The sequence below is a fragment of the Hippoglossus stenolepis genome, chromosome 8, assembly GCF_022539355.2.
Source record: "Hippoglossus stenolepis isolate QCI-W04-F060 chromosome 8, HSTE1.2, whole genome shotgun sequence".
NCBI classification, from domain to species: domain Eukaryota; kingdom Metazoa; phylum Chordata; class Actinopteri; order Pleuronectiformes; family Pleuronectidae; genus Hippoglossus; species Hippoglossus stenolepis.
This window is the reverse complement of record NC_061490.1, coordinates 22,184,816-22,203,668: the sequence shown is the minus strand read 5'-3', so window position 1 is coordinate 22,203,668 and position 18,853 is coordinate 22,184,816. Positions and strand designations below refer to the sequence as shown.

The 18,853-nt window shown below is 40.0% G+C and overlaps 1 protein-coding gene and 1 long non-coding RNA gene across 3 annotated transcripts; both read left to right on the top strand.

Moving 5' to 3' along the window:
* The first annotated feature begins 824 nt into the window (after positions 1-824).
* On the top strand, positions 825-12,127 carry LOC118113357 (sialic acid-binding Ig-like lectin 10). 2 transcript variants are annotated; one of them, XM_035163023.2, is made up of 15 exons: positions 825-968; positions 1,349-1,456; positions 1,810-2,217; positions 2,747-3,067; positions 3,172-3,483; positions 4,075-4,350; positions 4,433-4,711; positions 4,829-4,934; positions 5,024-5,093; positions 5,726-8,298; positions 8,906-9,005; positions 9,665-9,784; positions 9,888-9,999; positions 10,577-10,643; positions 11,089-12,127. In XM_035163023.2, the coding sequence occupies exons 2-10, from the start codon at positions 1,375-1,377 to the stop codon at positions 6,110-6,112; spliced, it is 2,241 nt and encodes a 746-aa protein (XP_035018914.2). In that variant the 5' UTR covers positions 825-968; positions 1,349-1,374; the 3' UTR covers positions 6,113-8,298; positions 8,906-9,005; positions 9,665-9,784; positions 9,888-9,999; positions 10,577-10,643; positions 11,089-12,127. The 2 variants fall into 2 exon arrangements, with proteins under 2 accessions (XP_035018914.2, XP_047196713.1); XM_047340757.1 differs by having other exon boundaries at positions 8,897-9,005.
* A 5,105-nt stretch (positions 12,128-17,232) lies between these two features.
* Positions 17,233-18,394, top strand: LOC124852254. The gene is made up of 3 exons (XR_007032879.1): positions 17,233-17,305; positions 17,398-17,811; positions 18,328-18,394. It is a non-coding gene; the product is annotated as an uncharacterized LOC124852254 (long non-coding RNA).
* Positions 18,395-18,853: the final 459 nt, after the last annotated feature.

Genomic DNA, 18,853 nt, shown 5'->3' with positions numbered 1-18,853 from the left:
TGGTGACAACATATTTTACGAGGTGGTTCATTTAGAGTCTGGTGAATATTGGTACAGAGAACAATACACATGGACTGTTCTATTTTAGAAATAGGAAAATATGTCCAGAGATCAGTCCAAACGACTGAGAAATCATTAAAAAACCAACATTTATCTCCAATATTCAGCAGGAAAGTTAAAATATGAAGAATTCTAAACAGGACACAGAGCCCAACATAATTAATCACTACATGTGGCTGCAGGGGGCGCTGTTGCTCAGTAAAAGTTACACTTACAGAGCAGTTTTATGCTACGTTAGCAGCGCATCTTTGAGTTCGGCAGTGTTGTTCTGTCACGTCGACACCAGAATACCTCAACAACAGTTGGAATTATTCCTATGAAATATTGTGCGTGTATTCATGGGACCCAGATGATTAATTCTGATGGCTTTAGTGATGCCTTGACTTTTCATCTGGCGTAAACCATGAGTTTGACATTTCTGGGTTTGATATTGAGCTGAAATGTAATGTTATGCACTTGGAAGGAGGAAATGCTTAAAGCAGAGAGTTTCTGTTCAGTATCTTTGTGATGCACAACTTGACTATTACATGCAGATATTTGCCAGTAGCAGTGCACAGAATGTGCTGTGCGTGGTTGAAACATTTTTAAAGATGTGTTTCATTCAGTATTTAAAGCACAGTGTCACAGAATATACCACATGATGAAAAAAGTGCATGCACTGGTTTGTTGGTTTCTCAAGAAGATAAGACACATTTCCCTTTTTGTAAAATGTCACATTTTATTGAGTTATTCAGAGATAATGGTGGAAATTGGGTAAGTGTGTAAAAGCCCGTCGATGCGGAAAGGAAAAACATTTCTCGGCAGTGACTTCCTTAAACTGTTGAGGTTCATAATTGGGGCGGAGACAGAAAAGTGTCGAGAGCAATAGTCACTTCAGAGCAGAAACAGAGAGAGAGGGAGACAGAAAGGTAAAACACAACATTTAACTAATGCTTGACATATATAATGTTTTGAGCTGTAAATGTTTATGTAACCGTCTTTTCCATATTCCTGGCTTTGCTGGTGAAGTGAAGGTGTGAGACTGTGCTGGAGAAAGAGTGAGGATATAGTGTTAAAAATAAACTGTACAGTTAATGGTTCAAAGTTGGACAGGGGTCCTGAAACATGGCAAAAATTAGAGACATTTACAGATGTAAATCGATTCAGAGCTGCTGCTTGTTCTCGTAAAAGAGCAACTGCGTATCAATCTCGCAACGAAGGAAAATCCAAACCTGCAACATCCTTTTTTAAGATGATGATTTCGATGGTAGACTTTCCTCTGGTTCCGTTACTGTATTTGCTGTGTCAGGTTTGTTGGAGGAAGAAGAAGAAGAGATGAACTTTCATCAAATCAGGATGTTTGTTCTCATCTGGGCGACTCTGCTTTTCTCCGTGAGAGTCAGCGATGCGGAAACAGGTATTCACTTTTTATTTTACTCATATGCCAACTTTATAGTTATGAAGAAAATAGGTAGAAATAGTTTGCCATTAAAAAAAATGTGCTACTGACAAGGTTATAATTTGGGATTAGGATTTCAACTATATATTTGTTTTCCAAAGATGTGGTTTAAGAAGTATTATACGTTGAATATTGGAATTTCACTGTGTTGTGTTTGCTGACACCATTTTATATATATATATAATACTGTGTAAAACAGACGGATTTACATGTTCTATTTTTTTCGTAGTAGCCTTTCTTCTTATTTTTTAATATTTTAAAAGTTTAAATAATCTCTCTCCCTGTTTGTCTCTTCATGTTTGCATTTACAGGTTCTTCAGTGTTGGGGGAACCAGGTTGTCCGTTGAAAGACTACTGTAACACTCTAGTTGAAGGAGAAATAACAGCGGAGGCCGGACTCTGTGTCGTGATACCATGCTCCTTCACTGTTCCTGCTGGTATCCAAGTCTCACATATAGTTTGGTTTAAATGTGAACCGACTAAAGACAGATGTGGTGATGGAGACATGATTTTCCACACTAACACCGACAGCGATAAGGTTCAGTCGGAGTTTAAAGGACGAGTGTCACTGCTGGAGTCTGATGTGAGCCAGAAAAACTGCAGCATCATCGTCAATGACCTGAAGGAGTCGGACTCTGGTGCATATCAACTCAGAGTGAACACTGTACCGAGAGGAGGTTCATATACATTCCCCAAAATAACAGCTGTCTCTGTTAAAGGTATGAAACCATTCTGCTGTATGACATGTTTGGTGTATTGGGACCAGAGGCTGCAAATAAACATGAACAACACTTCTCCATTTCCTTCTGTTGTACAAAATATGTGTGATGCCACGTTGAGCTTTTGGTGTCAAAGTTTGCACAGTAGAGATGTTGGGGTGTAGAGTGGTGTCAAAGTGCCGTCAGTACATGGGCTCAACCGATTGTAAGACCAATTAAGATGTTTCATCCCGTTACAGAGGCTAACATCAAAAAACTAATTAAAACCAAACTCCTGGAAATGACAGAAACCATTGTTGTGAAAAGTTTATCTGAGGTGAAGTTTGAGGCATGGTTGATGACCTGTACTGCAACCAACCACCAGAGGGTGATCTAGGGAATTTGGCTTCACTTTAGTGGAGCTGTCATGTCGTCTATCTTTATTCACAGTCTATGGGTGGGACCTAAAGTAATTTTGGCCTTTGTTTAGTGAACGAAGTGAATGACGACGTTCTCATCTGACTCCATTCATGAACTGGTCTCCCATCAGGTCTGAGTCAGAGGCCCACATTGATGATTCCCCCTCTGACCGAAGGACAGCTGACCACACTGACCTGCACTGCTCCTGGTCTCTGCTCTGGATCTGAACCAACATTCACCTGGAGGTGGCGAGGAAGAGGAGAGAGCGACGCCTACCTCACAGGAAGCATCACGACCTTCAAAACTGAGAACGTGGCTGCGTTCGCCAAGAGAAGCAGCTCGACTCTGTCCTTTTCCCCTTCAGCTGAACATCACGGCACCAACATCACCTGCACGGTCATCTTCAAAGAAAACGTGAGCACAGAGGAGACGGCGACTCTGAATGTGACCTGTGAGTAGAAACTACTTCATTTCTGAGGGGCTGAATTTTACAACAGGAAACTTTGTGCTTTAACAACATTATATGACTGTGCAACGTGTGTTTTTGTATTGCAGATTACAAGGAAGTCAGAACAACCCAGAATGCAAATGTTAGTGAGGGCAAGACTCTGAATCTGACATGCAGTGTTGAAGGTTTCCCTCCATCGCTGATCACGTGGACTAAAGTTTTTGACCAAAGCAGCAGAAATGGAACAGGAACAACTCTGCAGAACACCACATTCAGTGACTTGCTCTATCACACAGAAGGAAGAGGAACTGCCACTCTCTCTATCTTTAATGTCACAGCAGAGGATTCTGGACAGTACATTTGCACAGTGACACACATGAACAGGACCTGGAAGAAAAATGTCAACGTAACAGTGATCTGTAAGTACAACAACAACATATAATAATAATATTAATAATAATAATAATAATCGTATCAATATAGCACCTTTCAAAACAGCCGTTACAAGGTCAATAATGCGAAAACATCCAAGACAAGAAGCAAATTAAAACAATGCCGTTTGAAATCAAAGACAACGAATGAAATAATACAAAATCTACAATTAAATAACAGCAGATACAATTTTACAAAATTACTGCACACCCCTCACCTCATCCTCCCCTTTCAAACATGAGAGAGAACCTGTGGTAACCTTCAGTTTTCATAAAAACTGAAAATGTGTATTTTTTATTATACGCTGACAAATTCCCCCTGAACAACTTCCACAGCTTTATGAAATTCCTCAGGCACTAGCATCTCCCAGTGGTAGTATTTAAAAGTACACTGAGGCAGACTAGATGCATTCTCTCTCTCTCTCTCTCTCTCTCTCTCTCTCTCTCTCTCTCTCTCTCTCTCTCTCTCTCTCTCTCGTATCTACTGTATCTGTCTGTCTGTCTATCCATATTTTATCTGTGTTCTGCCTCTTTTTCTCATCATTATTTAAATTGTTTATTTTTAAATATTCCTCACAGACATGAGAGATCCAGTGATCACTGGAGACTTGATAGTAAAGGAGGGAGATGTTCTGAATCTGACCTGCAGGGGCAACAGTTTCCCTCCATCTGTTGTAGCGTGGACTGAATTTGACTCCAGCACAAACCCGCCCAATGGAACCGACCTGAAGAACGACTCTGTTTCATCCACACTCATTATCCCTAATGTGACTGCAGAACATTCAGGACATTACATCTGCACAGCACAACATCTGAACAGGACCGCGACTACAACTGCTGACGTAACGGTGACTTGTAAGTAGGCCGCCCTGGTGTTTCTGACGAGGAAGATTAGGTTCATCAGCGTTTTGTTCTCACGTTGCTTGTGTGCTCACAGGGTTTTCAAAGATCTTAAAAAGCTCTGACTGTGTGGTCCAGTCGGGGGTCCTGACCTGTGTGTGCATCAGTGAGGGGTTTCCTCTACCCACCATCAAATGGCTGCTGCTGGAGGACCAGACTGTGTACTCAGTCATTACCACAGTGTCAAACTACACTGTTAACAGCACCGTCATCGTGAAAGGCCGAAATGACAGCTCTGTCCAGTGTGTCAGCAGCAACGCAAATGGGGAAGCAAAAGAAAAATTCACCACCCGAATACAGCCAACTGAACTTAGCGGTAACTTCTGCTTCTGCTACTTTAGATCGCTGCCTGAGCACACAACTTCTGTTCAAACTATTTATTATCGTTCAGAAACACATCAGCATGTTTTTCTTTGTTTCCTTCTGATTGCAGATCAACCCGCAGAATTATTTAAAAGATGGTGGGGAACCATCATTGCCTTTTTGATCGGTTTTCTTCTCTCAGCCGTCGTTTTCTGTTTGGCAAAAAGATGCCACCGGTATTCATCCCGTTCATTTATTTACACATTTTGTTTGTGGACAATATTTATACATACACATCTAAATTTTGAATACTTTTCTCTTCCAGAAAGAAACAGAAGAGCAGTGGAAATCGGTATGAGACTGTGGACATGGTGACTAATCATGAGGATCCACTGGTATTTATATTCTTTTATCTAATGTACTATAAAAGGTACATTCATTTAACATGAGTTTTCTTCAGAATTGTTCCCAGCAGAGGCGGATCTAGGATTTCTCTGAATTAGGGACCATGAAGGGGCCACGATTTACACAGAGGGGCCAATTATATGTCCAACATACATGCACAATTGCACAACATGTGATAGATAATAGCATGTTCCAAGTCTTGCTTCAAGACTCGACAGTGCTCTCATGAAACCAAATTTAAACTTACTAGATCCAGATTTTTATTTGGATCTGCACCAAACTGCACACACTCAGATGTGAATCCTGAATAAAAAAAAAAAGCCTTATCTCTATGACTATGTTAGGGAAAGTGAAAAAATGACTGGATCCGCCTCCTGATCCGTACCAAACTTTAATGCAGTTCTTCCCTAACCTAAGTTTTGTGGTAAACTGTGCAGTAGTTTTTGTGTAATCCAGCTGAAACTTCTTTGATGGAAGTAATGAAAGAACTCAAGTTGTAGCAAAGAAGAATAGAGGATGGTTGTGACCCAATGAAAATACTTGAAAATGTAAATAACACAGAAATAGAAACTTTGGATTCCTGCTGCCAAATAAGTCCCATAATTTACGTTGTACCTGACAGATACATAACGGACAAGCAGCAAAAGATGCCCAGACCCGCGGCCGAAAGAGAGCTGGGGCTGGATCTGTGGCAGCAGGGGCAAGAGCCCCTAAACTCGACAGTGGGCCACAAGACGTGGAGTACGCCAGCATCGATTTCTCACTGCTGAAAAGCAAGGGCCCCAGGGATGCAGCAAAGAAGCCAGAGACCACTGAGACGGATTATGCTGAAATCCAAAAACAAGTAAAAGAGGAAAGAGAAGATGGTGGTGCAGAGGAAGGTGAGGTGTTGGAGGAGGCCGGGATAGAGGAGGAGGAGGAGGAGACAAATCATTTTGTTCCAGAGGAGGATGAAGGGGGGGACATGGAAGTGTACTCCAACATAAAGGATTTAATGGCAGAGATGTAAGGATTTAGATTTTTTGGAGTCGCTTGAGGATAAAGGATGGATACGAGATTCACAGCAAATTCAGCCTGTGATAAACCGACAAGACACAACACACCTCCTTACTTAAGGGGCATCTGCATCCGTTTAACTAAAGGTGGACTGGAAGTTGGGCAGAATATACTTATTCAAGTGTTATTGTGCTTTAGTGTCTTTGCTTTGTAGAAATACATTGCCGCTAGACGTGCATTATGCAAATGTGGGACTTTGTGAGGTGTCATGTGACATCACGATGAAGTGGAAGTAACTGCCGGACTACTGACGAGGCGTTTCAGGTGTTGGTTGTCATGCGGTTACAGCTGAGCAGGAGGCCTCTGGGTAAAAGTTGCGACACGCGCTCGGAGAGGTTGACCAATCACAAAGGAGTGGACGTTTTGGGAGGCGGGCTTAGAGCTGTGGCTTTGTGGATGATCCAAGTATTTATCTGTTGTTGCTAATAAATATCAGCATTTTTGATGAATTCCTTTGTAATTTTGTCATAATGTTCCCCTGTGGTGAATTAACTTTGGTGATTCCTCAACTTTTTATCTGTCTATTTGTCCGATATTCTTGTTCATGATAGAATATCGCAAATCTGGTGACGTTCTGTTCTGTAAGAAATGTGAGCAGGTTACCATGCTAGACTATGATAGTGACTAGGTAAACATCGGCATGTTAGCATGCTAACATTTGATCTACAGCACATCACTTTTCCAGAGCTGCTAGTTAATGTCTTGTTTCATTTTAATTTTGAGTGTCTGCAGCAAAGAAACTCTAAAAAAAGGCTTTTTTTCAAGTCCACAGGTCATTTGAAAGTTAGATCCCTGTTTGAAGTAGTTTCAGTATAAGTCCTCTATGGAGCTCAGTCTTTGTACAATATAATTGATCTGCACATCTTTCTCTTTTTTTATCACTCTGATTTGAAGTAAACAGTAAACATAAAAAGAGTTTGGTGCCCCAAAAAAAACAACAGCAGAAAAGTTGTAGTTTCAGCTGCAGTAGTTTACAGATAATTTATACATCTTAATTTTAACTGCTTTTCTGAAAGGGTAAACTTTATTCAAAAGATAAACAGCAAACACAAAACATCTAATTCTATACCAAACAAAAAGTGAATTTTCAGTTGCAGCAGTTTTCACAATATTTTTTCACTTTTATTTTGTGGGCATTTACAGATCACTGCAATGTCTTTTAATCAATACATTTTAACTGCTTTTCTGAAACAGTAAAATTAAACTGGTAAATGGTGAACACAGAAATTCAAATTCAATACAACAAAAACTAACAAATATGTGAATTCCCAGTTCCTTTCATTTCCACAAAATTCTCGGCCCTTTACAGTTTAGCGTGACGTCTTTTAATTTAAACATTTTGAGTCCGTGTTTCTGGTCGAGCTGATGAAATGTCACAGCTCTTAAATGTTGATGCCCTTCTTCTTCTTCTACTTCCCCCTTTGAAAAATGTGCTGCAGGAACTAGACTCAGAGTGAGAAGTGTTTTTTTTTATTTTAACAGAAAACACATTTGATAATGTCTGAGTCTAAACCTTTGAGTTGTGAACAAAACCCTTAACTTATATTCTACAATATCTACAGGCGCTGTAAGAATTCAATAAGTCTTTAGTATGCAGGCATTTATTAACTGATAAGCACAGTCACAGTGCATCGCTAATGCAATAGTTACATCTTGTGTCTTGACAGGAAGGAAGTAAATACACTGATGTCATATTTGCATAATAAACCATTTAACCTTAGGAACTGTTGTACTTCTACAGTTATTTAACTGGCACTGCAGATATCAAGCGGTAATATAGACCGAGCACATCGCTCCATGTACGTATTGTGTCTGAATACACTACGATGGTTAGGCAGTAGAAGAGATGGCATCTTGAAGTTTCCTAAAGTATCTTAAGGTTTTTTAAATACTTATAGTACTTAATTTTTCAAAGTCTCATCCCTTTAAAGTCATCAACATTTCATGTTAGAGGGTTTGAAGCTGCACATGTGGATAAAATATACAATGTGACACTCTCGGACGAACGACAGAGGAAGTGATGGGCAGCAGAGCAGAGAGAAGCTTCCTGGAAACTTGTTGTAGTGTGAAGAGGGAAGGAGTAAGAGAGGAAGAGAGAGTCAGAGCTCAGATCACTGAAAACAGAAGAGACACAAAGAGGTAACGCTCCACATTTATCTTTCTTTTAAAGAATTCTTTGAAATTGTTAACGAAGGCTTTCTCTCTTTTCTATAGTTGATGTAATCACATGATTTTTTTAATTATTATTATGTCTGTACAATCCTTTGGGAAAGTTTAGGACTGAGGGAAGTTTTATTTCAAAGCAGTGAAAGTAAAGTTAATTTTAAAATACCAAATAAGTATTTAATCAGAAAATTATTAAAATAAAATATAAATATCCCGGGGACTCTGAAGCTCTGAAGAAGATGTCAAATTGGGAGCTATTGGGTTTCTCTTTAAATATTTACAGTAGGTCTCAATCTTAAAATGTTATGATTTGGTGCTTAAAAGTCAATTGAATTTAATACCTTTTATTTTAGTTCATTCATTTGTTTGCCATGGATTTTGTGAAGCACTGTGTCACCTTGTTCACATAAGTGCTATACAAATAAAGTTATTATTATTATTATAAATATCACATTTAAAGATGCACCTGCAGAATCACTACCCATGCAACATCCTGTATTCAAATCAATGCAGCTAAATCTAGTTTCTAATCCGGTTTCATCATGTGAACTTTTCATGTATTTGCTGTGAGCTGCTGCAGCGTTAATCCTCTGGAGAGACCGACCACCTCGAGCTCTGAATCAGGATGTTACTTCTCATCTCGGCGTCTCTGTTCTTGTCTGTGAGCATCAAAACTACAGGTAAAGATTGTAACTTCCAACATTTATCTTCTGAAGAGTATAATGTAAATATTTTCCAAAACAAATAGGGTTTTTGTATTTATTTTGATAGTTAAAATGAGAATGATCATATTTTCATCATTAGGAGGGGGTGGTGTTTTTAAGAATGGTTTAAATTGTGTGTAAAAATATGAAATTTCTTCTCTTACATATTAGACTCTATCATCATAATCCTTTTTATAAAAATCTCTTAAACTCGCTGAGACATTTTAAAGGTTCTCAGCCTCTAACTGGATGAAGGCAGGATTTATGAACTATACTGCAACCAGCCACCAGGGGGCGATTGAGATGCTTTGGCTTCACTCATTGGGAGCTGTCATGTCATCTATCTGTGATATGTGACCTGATCTGAGTGTTGAAGGTTTCTGTCCATAATTCACTCACAACACTGACCACACATGAACTGACAACAACCAGGAGCTGACAAATGTCCGCGCACAAAAAACGTATTTACCTTCCAGGTAAGGTAACATTTCGGCCACAGCTCCTTCTCCAGACTGCCTGATGGTCTAAAAATGGTTTGTGGGAGCTTCAGCTGATGTGCAGACATTTCTCATCTTCTTGGTTTCCTTTACCCACCATCACATGGCCACTGTTGAAAAACTACATTGTGCACTCAGGCGCTTCCGCGGTGCTGAACAGCACAGTCCCCAGCACCACCACGCCGACTGAAAAAAACAAGACTTGCCCTGTGACCATTTGTGACAGCGACAGGGAAGCAAATTGCACCACCTTACAGAGTGAGTGCTTACCGACACTTCTAGAATCTAATTGTGTGGATTTTGTGTTTTCACGAAGAGACGACGTTGACCACACAGTTAATTTTCTCCTTTTTTATTCCAGATCTACTCGAAGAAGTGTGGTGCACTGTTCAGCAGCCACGAGTCTACATTGCATTTCTGACTGGGATTCTTCTTTCAGCAACCGTCTACTGTTTGGCTAGAACATGCACAAGGTTCAACTTTGAACTTCCATATACTTCAGTTACAGTTTTGTAGTTTTTTGACATTCATGCATTTTTTCCCTCCATTTTCAACAAGAATTTCAGACGACTTTACAATCTTCTATATCAAAATAAAGTAGAGTTAGACCATAAAGGATAGTTTTGTTATTTTAGCATGTTTAAGCATATTTACTGCAAATCATAAATACTTAAATGTTCAAATATGATGTGTTCCATCCATTTACTTTTAAATACATGTAGCAAACATGATCAGCTTTCAGAGATTAGAGACAAAATCATGTCTGCTATCGGCTTTTTTATTGTTATAACATTGTTCATCAAACATAGATTTTAAAACCAATCTGAACCTGCCAATGCATTGTATTGTATCATTGTTTCTTTAAGCCACTGTAAAGGACTGTTGTGATGAAAACACCTGATTCAAATATAGATTATAACGAAGTTTACTCGTATTTCGATCTGAACCATTCAAAATCCTACGTTTAATCCTTTTAGACATCTGTTTTAAAAACAAAACAGTTTTGTTATTTGTTTACATTTTTCACTGTTTGATTACATTTTTCTCCAGAAAAAAGAGGAGATCTGAAAATTTGGCTGAGAACGTGGAGATGGTGACCACTGAATCAGGCGCACTGGTATGTTTATGATTCATTTGTAACCCAGCATGTTAAGATACATTAGTAAAATGATATTCAATCATATTGAGGCTCATCATTTTAATTTGAGTTATTGATTGAAAAGGTTTAAATGCTTTAATGTTCAGGAAACACATCACTCTCCTCATTTTGTCCATTGCTGCAGCTCCTCTTTTCAGCCTCTGTCTGGAACAGTTTTAGCTCCTGTCTCTTTAAGACCCTCCTCTCTGATTGGCCGGCTGGCACATGCTGTTGTGATTGGTCAACTGCTTCCAGCTCCTTCCACAATATGTCGGCCTCAACTCTTGCTTTATCAGGCTTTTGGGCCATTTGCTATAAATAATGATCGACAATGGGACCGCTCGTTGATTGCCCCCTGGTGGCTGGCTGCAGTATGTGTGATATATAGCAAATTACTTATTCATTATTACATCATATATGACAGATCGATGATGGCCAAGCAGTGGAATTCCACAACGATACTCATGACCAGGCTGCTGAGGCTGCTGGGACATCAGCGCCTGATGGAGACCAGGAACTCAAAGAGGTGGAGTACTCCAACATCATGTTCGGCGCGTCACGGTGCAGTCTCACAGAGGCCAGGGACGCTCAAGACCCCACAGAGACAGAGTACGCTGAAATTAAGAAAGGCGCACCGGAGGAGAGACAAGACGATGGAGGCGAGGGAGGTGAAGTGTTGGAGGACAACAGAGAGGGGGAGGAGGAGATGCTAGAGGAAGAGATGGAGACGGGACTGACTGTGTCAGCAGAGGAGGAAGGTGAGGATGGGGAGGTGTATTCTAAAGTGCCTTAAAGTAGAGAACGAGAGGAAGCCGGGGGCAGTACAGAAGTACATGTTCAGATATAATGTGTTGTGTTACGATAATGGCTGATTGTGCGTGCTTGTGTGTTTATGAGTCTGATGACAAATCTTTTTAGAAAAATGACACAAGTAAAATGGCAAAGACCGATTTATCGAAAGGCCAAAATAAGATTTTCACAGACATATTGTTTATTTACAGCTATTTATACCAAAGTTCAGGGTTAAACTGTAAAATATCAAACCTCAATGACATTTCTCTTTCATGAGGGTTTGATAAGGAACATTCTTGGTTTTTAAGACATACATTTGGTTGTAATTACTTCTAAGTAAACTGAAAGTTAATGTGTAGTTACCATGAAGACAGTGATGTAGCTTATTCACCTGGATTTTTTTTGTTCAAATGTTTTTGTTGTACACCCGTGTTCATGGGGAAGTTGACTGTGTCTGAAACATACTGTAAATATCTGCTGACGGCCAGTGCGCTTCATGCTTCATAATGTCAGTATGTGAATTCAACGCAAACTGAAATTCATTGAATAGCTAGAGTTTTCACCGCTTGAGCCTTTTCCCTTCTCTATGCTCCTTGGAAGTAGATGAATTTGTTCATGAAATTCCTTCTCTGATAAGAGATCTTCATAAATTCAGTTGAATGATTTTAAAATGTTGAACTCTCTTGTCTTTTATTGGTAATACTCTATATCTGTGCCCCAGTTTTTACCTGTCTCTCAATTAAAAGGACATTTATTCTCTTTGTTCTCAGTCGTACTCTGGTCACACCGCTTCAGTGCGCTTTAAATTAAAGATGTTGCAATTGTGGTCCAGTACTGTAGGAAATTGTGAGAACAGGAAGTTTCCCACCATACGAGTATTTACCAACTTTGCTGACAACTGTTCCTTCAGACAAGTGCAATCTGCAAATACAGATCTGGTTTTTAAGAGGTGCTGAAAAAAACCCACACACGATGAAAGCAGATACTTTGCAATTTTTTGTGTATTTAAAGCAGTTTTTATACACTTAAATAAACTTATTTTCTTTGACCATCTTTAGTTAACCTGCAGATTTTGGATTAGACCGTTCTACAGATCACTGATTGTTGGGTTCGTCCCATCTTGCAGAGTTTCTGGAGAATTGCAAAAACTTATAGAGACGAGCATCTGCACATAGAAGATACACTGGTTGGTGTGTTTCTTTGTGCAACTGACATAAACTTCCCCTTTTTTCTAAATATCATTTCATATTCATTAAAGTGGTACACAAAAACAATAGCAATATTTTCCTGTGCCCTAATTTGTCAGTGTTGAACGTGTGAGTTCCCAGAAGGACATACAGTATGATGGTATAGATAATAACTGTCTGACGAGAGGAGCAACAGAACTCAGCGTGAAATGTCTCTGCTTGAAAAGGAAGAGGGGCCTGATGTTCAGAACTTCTCAGGGACCCAGAATAGGGCCCTGGGGAACAGTGGTAGTCAAATCTAGTCAAACATCTTTAATAGGTGAACATGGAAGATCTGTGCAGCTGCTTCTGAAGCTGTGTGATCAACCAAACTTCCTGTGTATCTTTCTTTCTTTCTCTCTGCTGAGGGAGAGCCGAGAATGTCCGCACAAATGGGGCCGGACTTCCTCAGACGTTTGCCTTTCACATATGAACAATCAAGCAGGAGATTCTTTGGTCAGGCGCATTCATAAAAACACGATCCTCCATTGAGTTTCTGCAGAGTTAAGCGCATGTCAGAAAGCAGCTGTGGAGGAGGCAGGGTTTATGACGTATTTACTGCAGCCAGCCACCAGGGGGCGATGTAGCAACTTTACAGTGACAACAAGGAATCACTGCATCCTGATGCCACAGTTAGTTACAGTGTTGCTTTTTCTCTTGCATGTATTTAATAAAACATTTATCATGAGTGAACCAGAGTGAATAAAAAAAAATTCCTCCTATCTTTCTGTTTTTGAAATTAGCTTTTAGTCTAGAAAGATTTTTTAACTTCACGTTACGGTCTTCTGCTGTGTGAGAGGATGTGAAGATTAAAAGGATTGGAACACAGGTGTCAGGTGGTTTGTGGGTCACAGAGAGTAAAACCACTTTCCTGAACTGCGTAAATATTACTTTGTTCCTCTTTATTCTACCTTTTGAAAATATCTGCAGGGAAACTAAAAAAACAGCTTTCACAGTAAATGAAAATAAAACTTTCATATTGCTGATTGTGGTATCGAGGTGTGGTTTTACTGAGACAACAACTTATTATGGTCTTAGTTTCATTAATTCAAAAATAAATGTTGCTTCAACACGAACGATGCTTCATTAAAAAACTAAATGTATAATTATAATTTTTATTTAGGTTTTAATTTGTATTTTGTTTGCATTCTTGAAGGCTTATACATGCAAGCCAGTAGCTTTACATTCACACAGAGTGGGCATGGATGTGCTCAAGGTGATTGTTGGATTAAGGAGCTAAAAGGATTATCATGTTCCACTGGCTGGACGAACACCTTAAATAGATCCACCCGACGCCATCAGTGCTGCAAAGCTGCAGAAGAATCAGCATCAGACGACCGGGAACACAGATTTCACCCAGAGGGTTTCTTCTACCTCACACTGTGTAGGTGAGTGTGTGCAGTGTTGTCTTGAATTGAAATACTGACTGACAGCTCTGCATATTTACAGTTTCAGTTTAGGATGAATCAAATGGACATTATCTTGTGATGCATTTCTTTTAATGGACCATGTAAACTTTAGATTTACTTGAGTTAAAAATTAAATAAAATAAACTGAACTATTCTATGATGATGTAAAATCCTCCGTTACTATATCCTGAATTTAAACTCTTGAGTATCCAAAGAAAAAGTACAAATTCTGCAGTGGTACATTCTGTGACATTAGGATATTATTAGACAAGTATTTTAGTGGATATGGAGCTAATTAATTTACTTCAGATGAAGGAATTTGTCTGGATCAGCAGTTCTGAGACATGCAGCACATTGTAGAGAGGTTAAATTAAAAAACAAGAAAATGGCCAGTTCTGAGTATATTTATGTTTATCACCACTTAATACTGCTGAAGAATGTAACATTAATATATTATTATTATTTAACTTTTTAGTTCAGGTTTCTCTAAGTTAATGCTTTATCATTACTACTGCAAAGACACCTGTTTTATCTATTGTTACCAGTGCATGAAACGTGCCTGTTCGATTTGCTAATGCAACTAAAGGTCGATCAGACCAGTCCACAAAACCGCTGGATGGGTCCCAGTCACTTCTGCTGCAGAGCGCTGGTCGCTCTGTTTATTCAAAGCTTATCAGCCTATTATTGAACGGGATATGTCCGCACCACGCAAATTCCACACTGCCTTCCTTGGGCCCTTAACAATGCATATGTCACGTGTGAAGCCGAAGTAAGATGAACGCCTGATAAGGAAACACAGACTAATAGACTTTAAATAGATAGAGAGAGATGAGGAATTAGTTTGATAGATGATAGATAGTATCCATCATATCTGTTCTTTATCAAAGGACCATGTGACTCTTCTAATAATTCACTGTGTCTCTGCAGAAATGGCTGATGTTTAAAGGCCTGAGCTTCCTTGAGACCCTGAAAGAATCCATAGACAGCAAGCTAAGTTATCAGATGTCAGGGACGCGGTGGAAGATCTCTTGATCAGTAGGATCAACTTGGCTGTGGTGGGAAACCGTGGTGATGGAAACACTCTTCATCAACTCCTCTCCGTGGCCTCTCGGACCTGGGGATGAGGGGGTGCTCCTGCTTCACCCCCGTGGCCTCAGAGGGACGGGGCAGGCCACCCTGACCCAACACTTGACTTTCGCCTGTGGGACCTGCGCCGCCTGTGCCCGACACCTCCCATTCGAACCTGAGGACAAGCATGGATAGAGCAATTCCTCCGCCACAACGCTCGTCTCATGGCATCTACACATACGCCCCATCCCAACAGTGCAGCTGCCTTGGAAGCTCCGCCTACTGCAGAGACAAACGGCATTGGGTTCCTCTTAGCTTTGTGAGATCCAGAGAAGAGCCTGGAAGAGAAGAGGAGAAAGCCAGCCTCAAACACTGAGGTCGCAGGTGTGATGCAGCCTAAAGCCCACGTGGGTCAGACCTCCACCCTGGAGAAGTCTGACTTCCAATCTGTTGGACGACTGGGCAAAGACCTTCCAGATCCGAGCCCAAGCCCTCTTCTTGGCTCTCCCGCGTTCACCTCAGCCCTGGTCACCCAGAAAGGAGGCCTTCAAAGCTCTAAGGGCCGCTGCATCGCTATCTGTGATGTCTGCCATTCTGCCTCTGGTGGCTTGGTGACTCGAGGAGTGCAAGATCTGACGAAGCACAGTTATCTCTGTGCCTGGATGACAAATCAGTCGGCGACTGGCCCGACAGCGAGAAGCGGAACCCCGAGACTTAGTTACATGCGGACTTGTGCGCTGTCAGGAGGTTACCAAAGGGGAAGTGAAGGGCGGCTGCTATGGCAGAACAGGACCTTGGCCACGGTGTCATCAAAGCTGGTGGAGATGGCTGTCAGACACTCTGCTATGCCAGCCGCTCCTTCACCGCCATGTTGCAGTTTGAACGGCGCCATTGATGAAATGGCGGCCGATGCCGGAAGATCGCGGCTGCAGCTCGGGAGGAGAAATGCTTTTTCAAAGATACTTCCTGTCTACGGTTGTCTTACCTGCACTTTTATGTTTATTCAACTCTTCACAAACCCTCTTTGATACGTTTCACATTGTTATTAGATGAAGTTTTAAATAGAGACAATTGTAGTACTATGTGAGCATAAATTCTCCAAATAAATATGTGGCACTGGAAAACTGCTCTGTGCCTGTTAAGACTTCACCACAAACAACAACAAAAAGAGGAAGTGGATGGAAGTGCATCTGGGTGCAAATACTGTGAGATGCTGCGAACGCTATCGCTGTAACTGAACACCTACAGAAGCTGTTTCTATTTGCAAGGATAGACGTTAACATTTTTTGCACCCTCAAAGTGTGGAAACTTCTGTAAAGTCTCATTCTCGGAATGAGGCTGTGTGTGACAGACTTGATACAAGTGGGTCCTCTGAGGTAAGAAATGCTTCTATGGTTATTTATCGAACTATTATAATAAAATATAGTGCTTCAGAAGTTTTGTTCACAGTATATACACTGATTACATAATTTAAAACCCTTTTTCCTCCATTCAGTTGAAATACTTTTTTCCAAATGAAAACTCAAACATCAGTTTCAGATGTCGTAGTTCCCTGAAGACTGAGATGAACCCAAAGAGCCAGATATGACTTTTGGAAAATTAGAATTTAATAAAGACACTAAGAGAAATGGTAGTCAAATATATTATATGTGTTCTGGGGTTTTTGAATAAAAGTGATTTGAACAAGTAAAGTAATGTCAAATAAAATTAAAAAAGAAAACAGAAACAAACTATATTTTAGTTATTAAAGGAAAGAAACTGAACTCTGGGATTAACAAAACATGTGGCCCAAATATTCCATTTTAAAAATAATTATTTTAATTTCCTTAATAAATGACAAATTCTTACGCAGAGGTGAGGTGACTTTGTGTTTTCAAACCACAATTTCACAACCATCTTGACATGAGGAACAAAACAAAGACAACTCTAACTGTCATAAAAGAAATGAAGAGAGGAAGAAGGAAATTCTGGAGACAAGCTGCAAAGAACATTGATCACACGTTTACAGTAAAAAGAAAAAAGCCTGTGATCTTATGATGTTTTTATCCACTTTTCAGTTTTTATTTGTTTCCAGAAATCCAGTTGTAGTCCCACATGAGATGGAGGCTCAGACAGTCACGTGTGGTTTTTCTGGCCCTGATAAAACGTATGATTTTATTTCCACTTTGAAAACAATGGTTTTTATTTTTTTTTGAATTAAAGATTAACTGACTTCTCCACTTGTGTTTTCACCGACAGATGTTTCTACAAGTAACCCTATAAGTCCCTTTAAACTAGAACCTGGTTGGCTGCCAGCTACTGAGGGATCCTGCTCTGAAATTAAATGCCAAGTCACAAGAGATGTTGATGATCATGATGCAAACTGGTTTTGGATGAAAGATAGACGATGGGTCGACAGTGAAAAAGACTTTACATCCACTGTCATTTACAGCACAAACACCTTGACACGTCCGGTCAGTCCTGACTTTGCAAACAGAGTGAAATACATCGGTTCTTCATCTTCAAGTTGGAGGAATAGTTACTCTGCCTGGCCGAAGCCACTGTGCAGTATTTTGATCTGTGACCTGAGAACAAGTGACAGCGGAAAGTATTCTTTGAGATTCGTAGGGTGGAAAACTTGGTCATCTGAAGAAGTGACCCTCGACGTTACCGGTATGTATAACAAAAATCTGAATATTAAAATACATTTCAGAATATACATAACATTACAATTAGTGGACAAATGTGTCCTTCATGCCCCGAGCAACGAACATTTATTAATTAATAACCAAACGTACGTGAAAAATTTACATTTAAACATACACCAGTGATAAAAACTACAGAATCCATCTTTGAGATAATTTTAGTTGATGTGTATTTTGACTTTTTAGTTTGGTCCATGTCCCATTCACTAAAATTCAGGAGCTGAGATTTATACCGCAGTCAGAAGTACCAGTGGCGATCTAGGACACTTTGGCTTCACTTTAGTCGATGGTTGAACTATTCTAAATCAGTTATGACTCTAGAGCAGTTTGGCTATAGCTTCACTCTACATAGTTTCCCAGTCAAGTCGGCTACACCTTTAAAAATGCTTCTATTAAAATAACGTCTTCTCAGTGACACTGTACAATTTGAATTTAGCTGTTGTGTAGACGCATCATCACATTTCTCTTGCTTTCATATTCTCAGTAAACCGATGCCCGCTCACTTTTGAGGGACCAGCTGTCGTGGTGGAGTCCGACTGAGGTCACACTCATGCTCCACTTCAAGTTCATGTCCTTCAAACCTCACATTCAAGATGTGACTCAGATCGACTGACAGGCCACAGATCATCAAGTTAAGGAAAGAACCACCTCAGCTTTGTAGAGCCAGCAGGGAGGATGATGGGAGAGTGTTTTCATACAAACACAGGACAACACGGACAAATATTTGATCTGAATATTATGTCACTGTTAAATGTAAGTTGATGAATTCATTTTATTGATGTTCTATCTTTTAGGTATTACACCCTGCTGTTATGATTATTATTATTATTATTCTGAAGTCTGCTGGTTCGAATCCCAACTTTGCTGTGATCTTTCTGTTATTTGTATGTTCTCCCCCGTCTACACATGAGTTCTCTCCCAGTACTCCAGCTTCGCCTCTACAGTCCAAAGACATGCAGATTGGGATGAAGTTCATTGAAACTCGAAAATTGTGTGAATGGATATTTGTC

Excerpts from the sequence above, each read along its gene's own strand:
- LOC118113357 (XM_035163023.2), top strand. The coding sequence starts at position 1,375 with ATGAACTTTCATCAAATCAGGATGTTTGTTCTCATCTGGGCGACTCTG. Across the intron at positions 1,457-1,809 it reads AGTCAGCGATGCGGAAACAG|GTTCTTCAGTGTTGGGGGAA; the intron begins GTATTCACTTTT and ends TTGCATTTACAG. Across the intron at positions 3,484-4,074 it reads TGTCAACGTAACAGTGATCT|ACATGAGAGATCCAGTGATC; the intron begins GTAAGTACAACA and ends TATTCCTCACAG.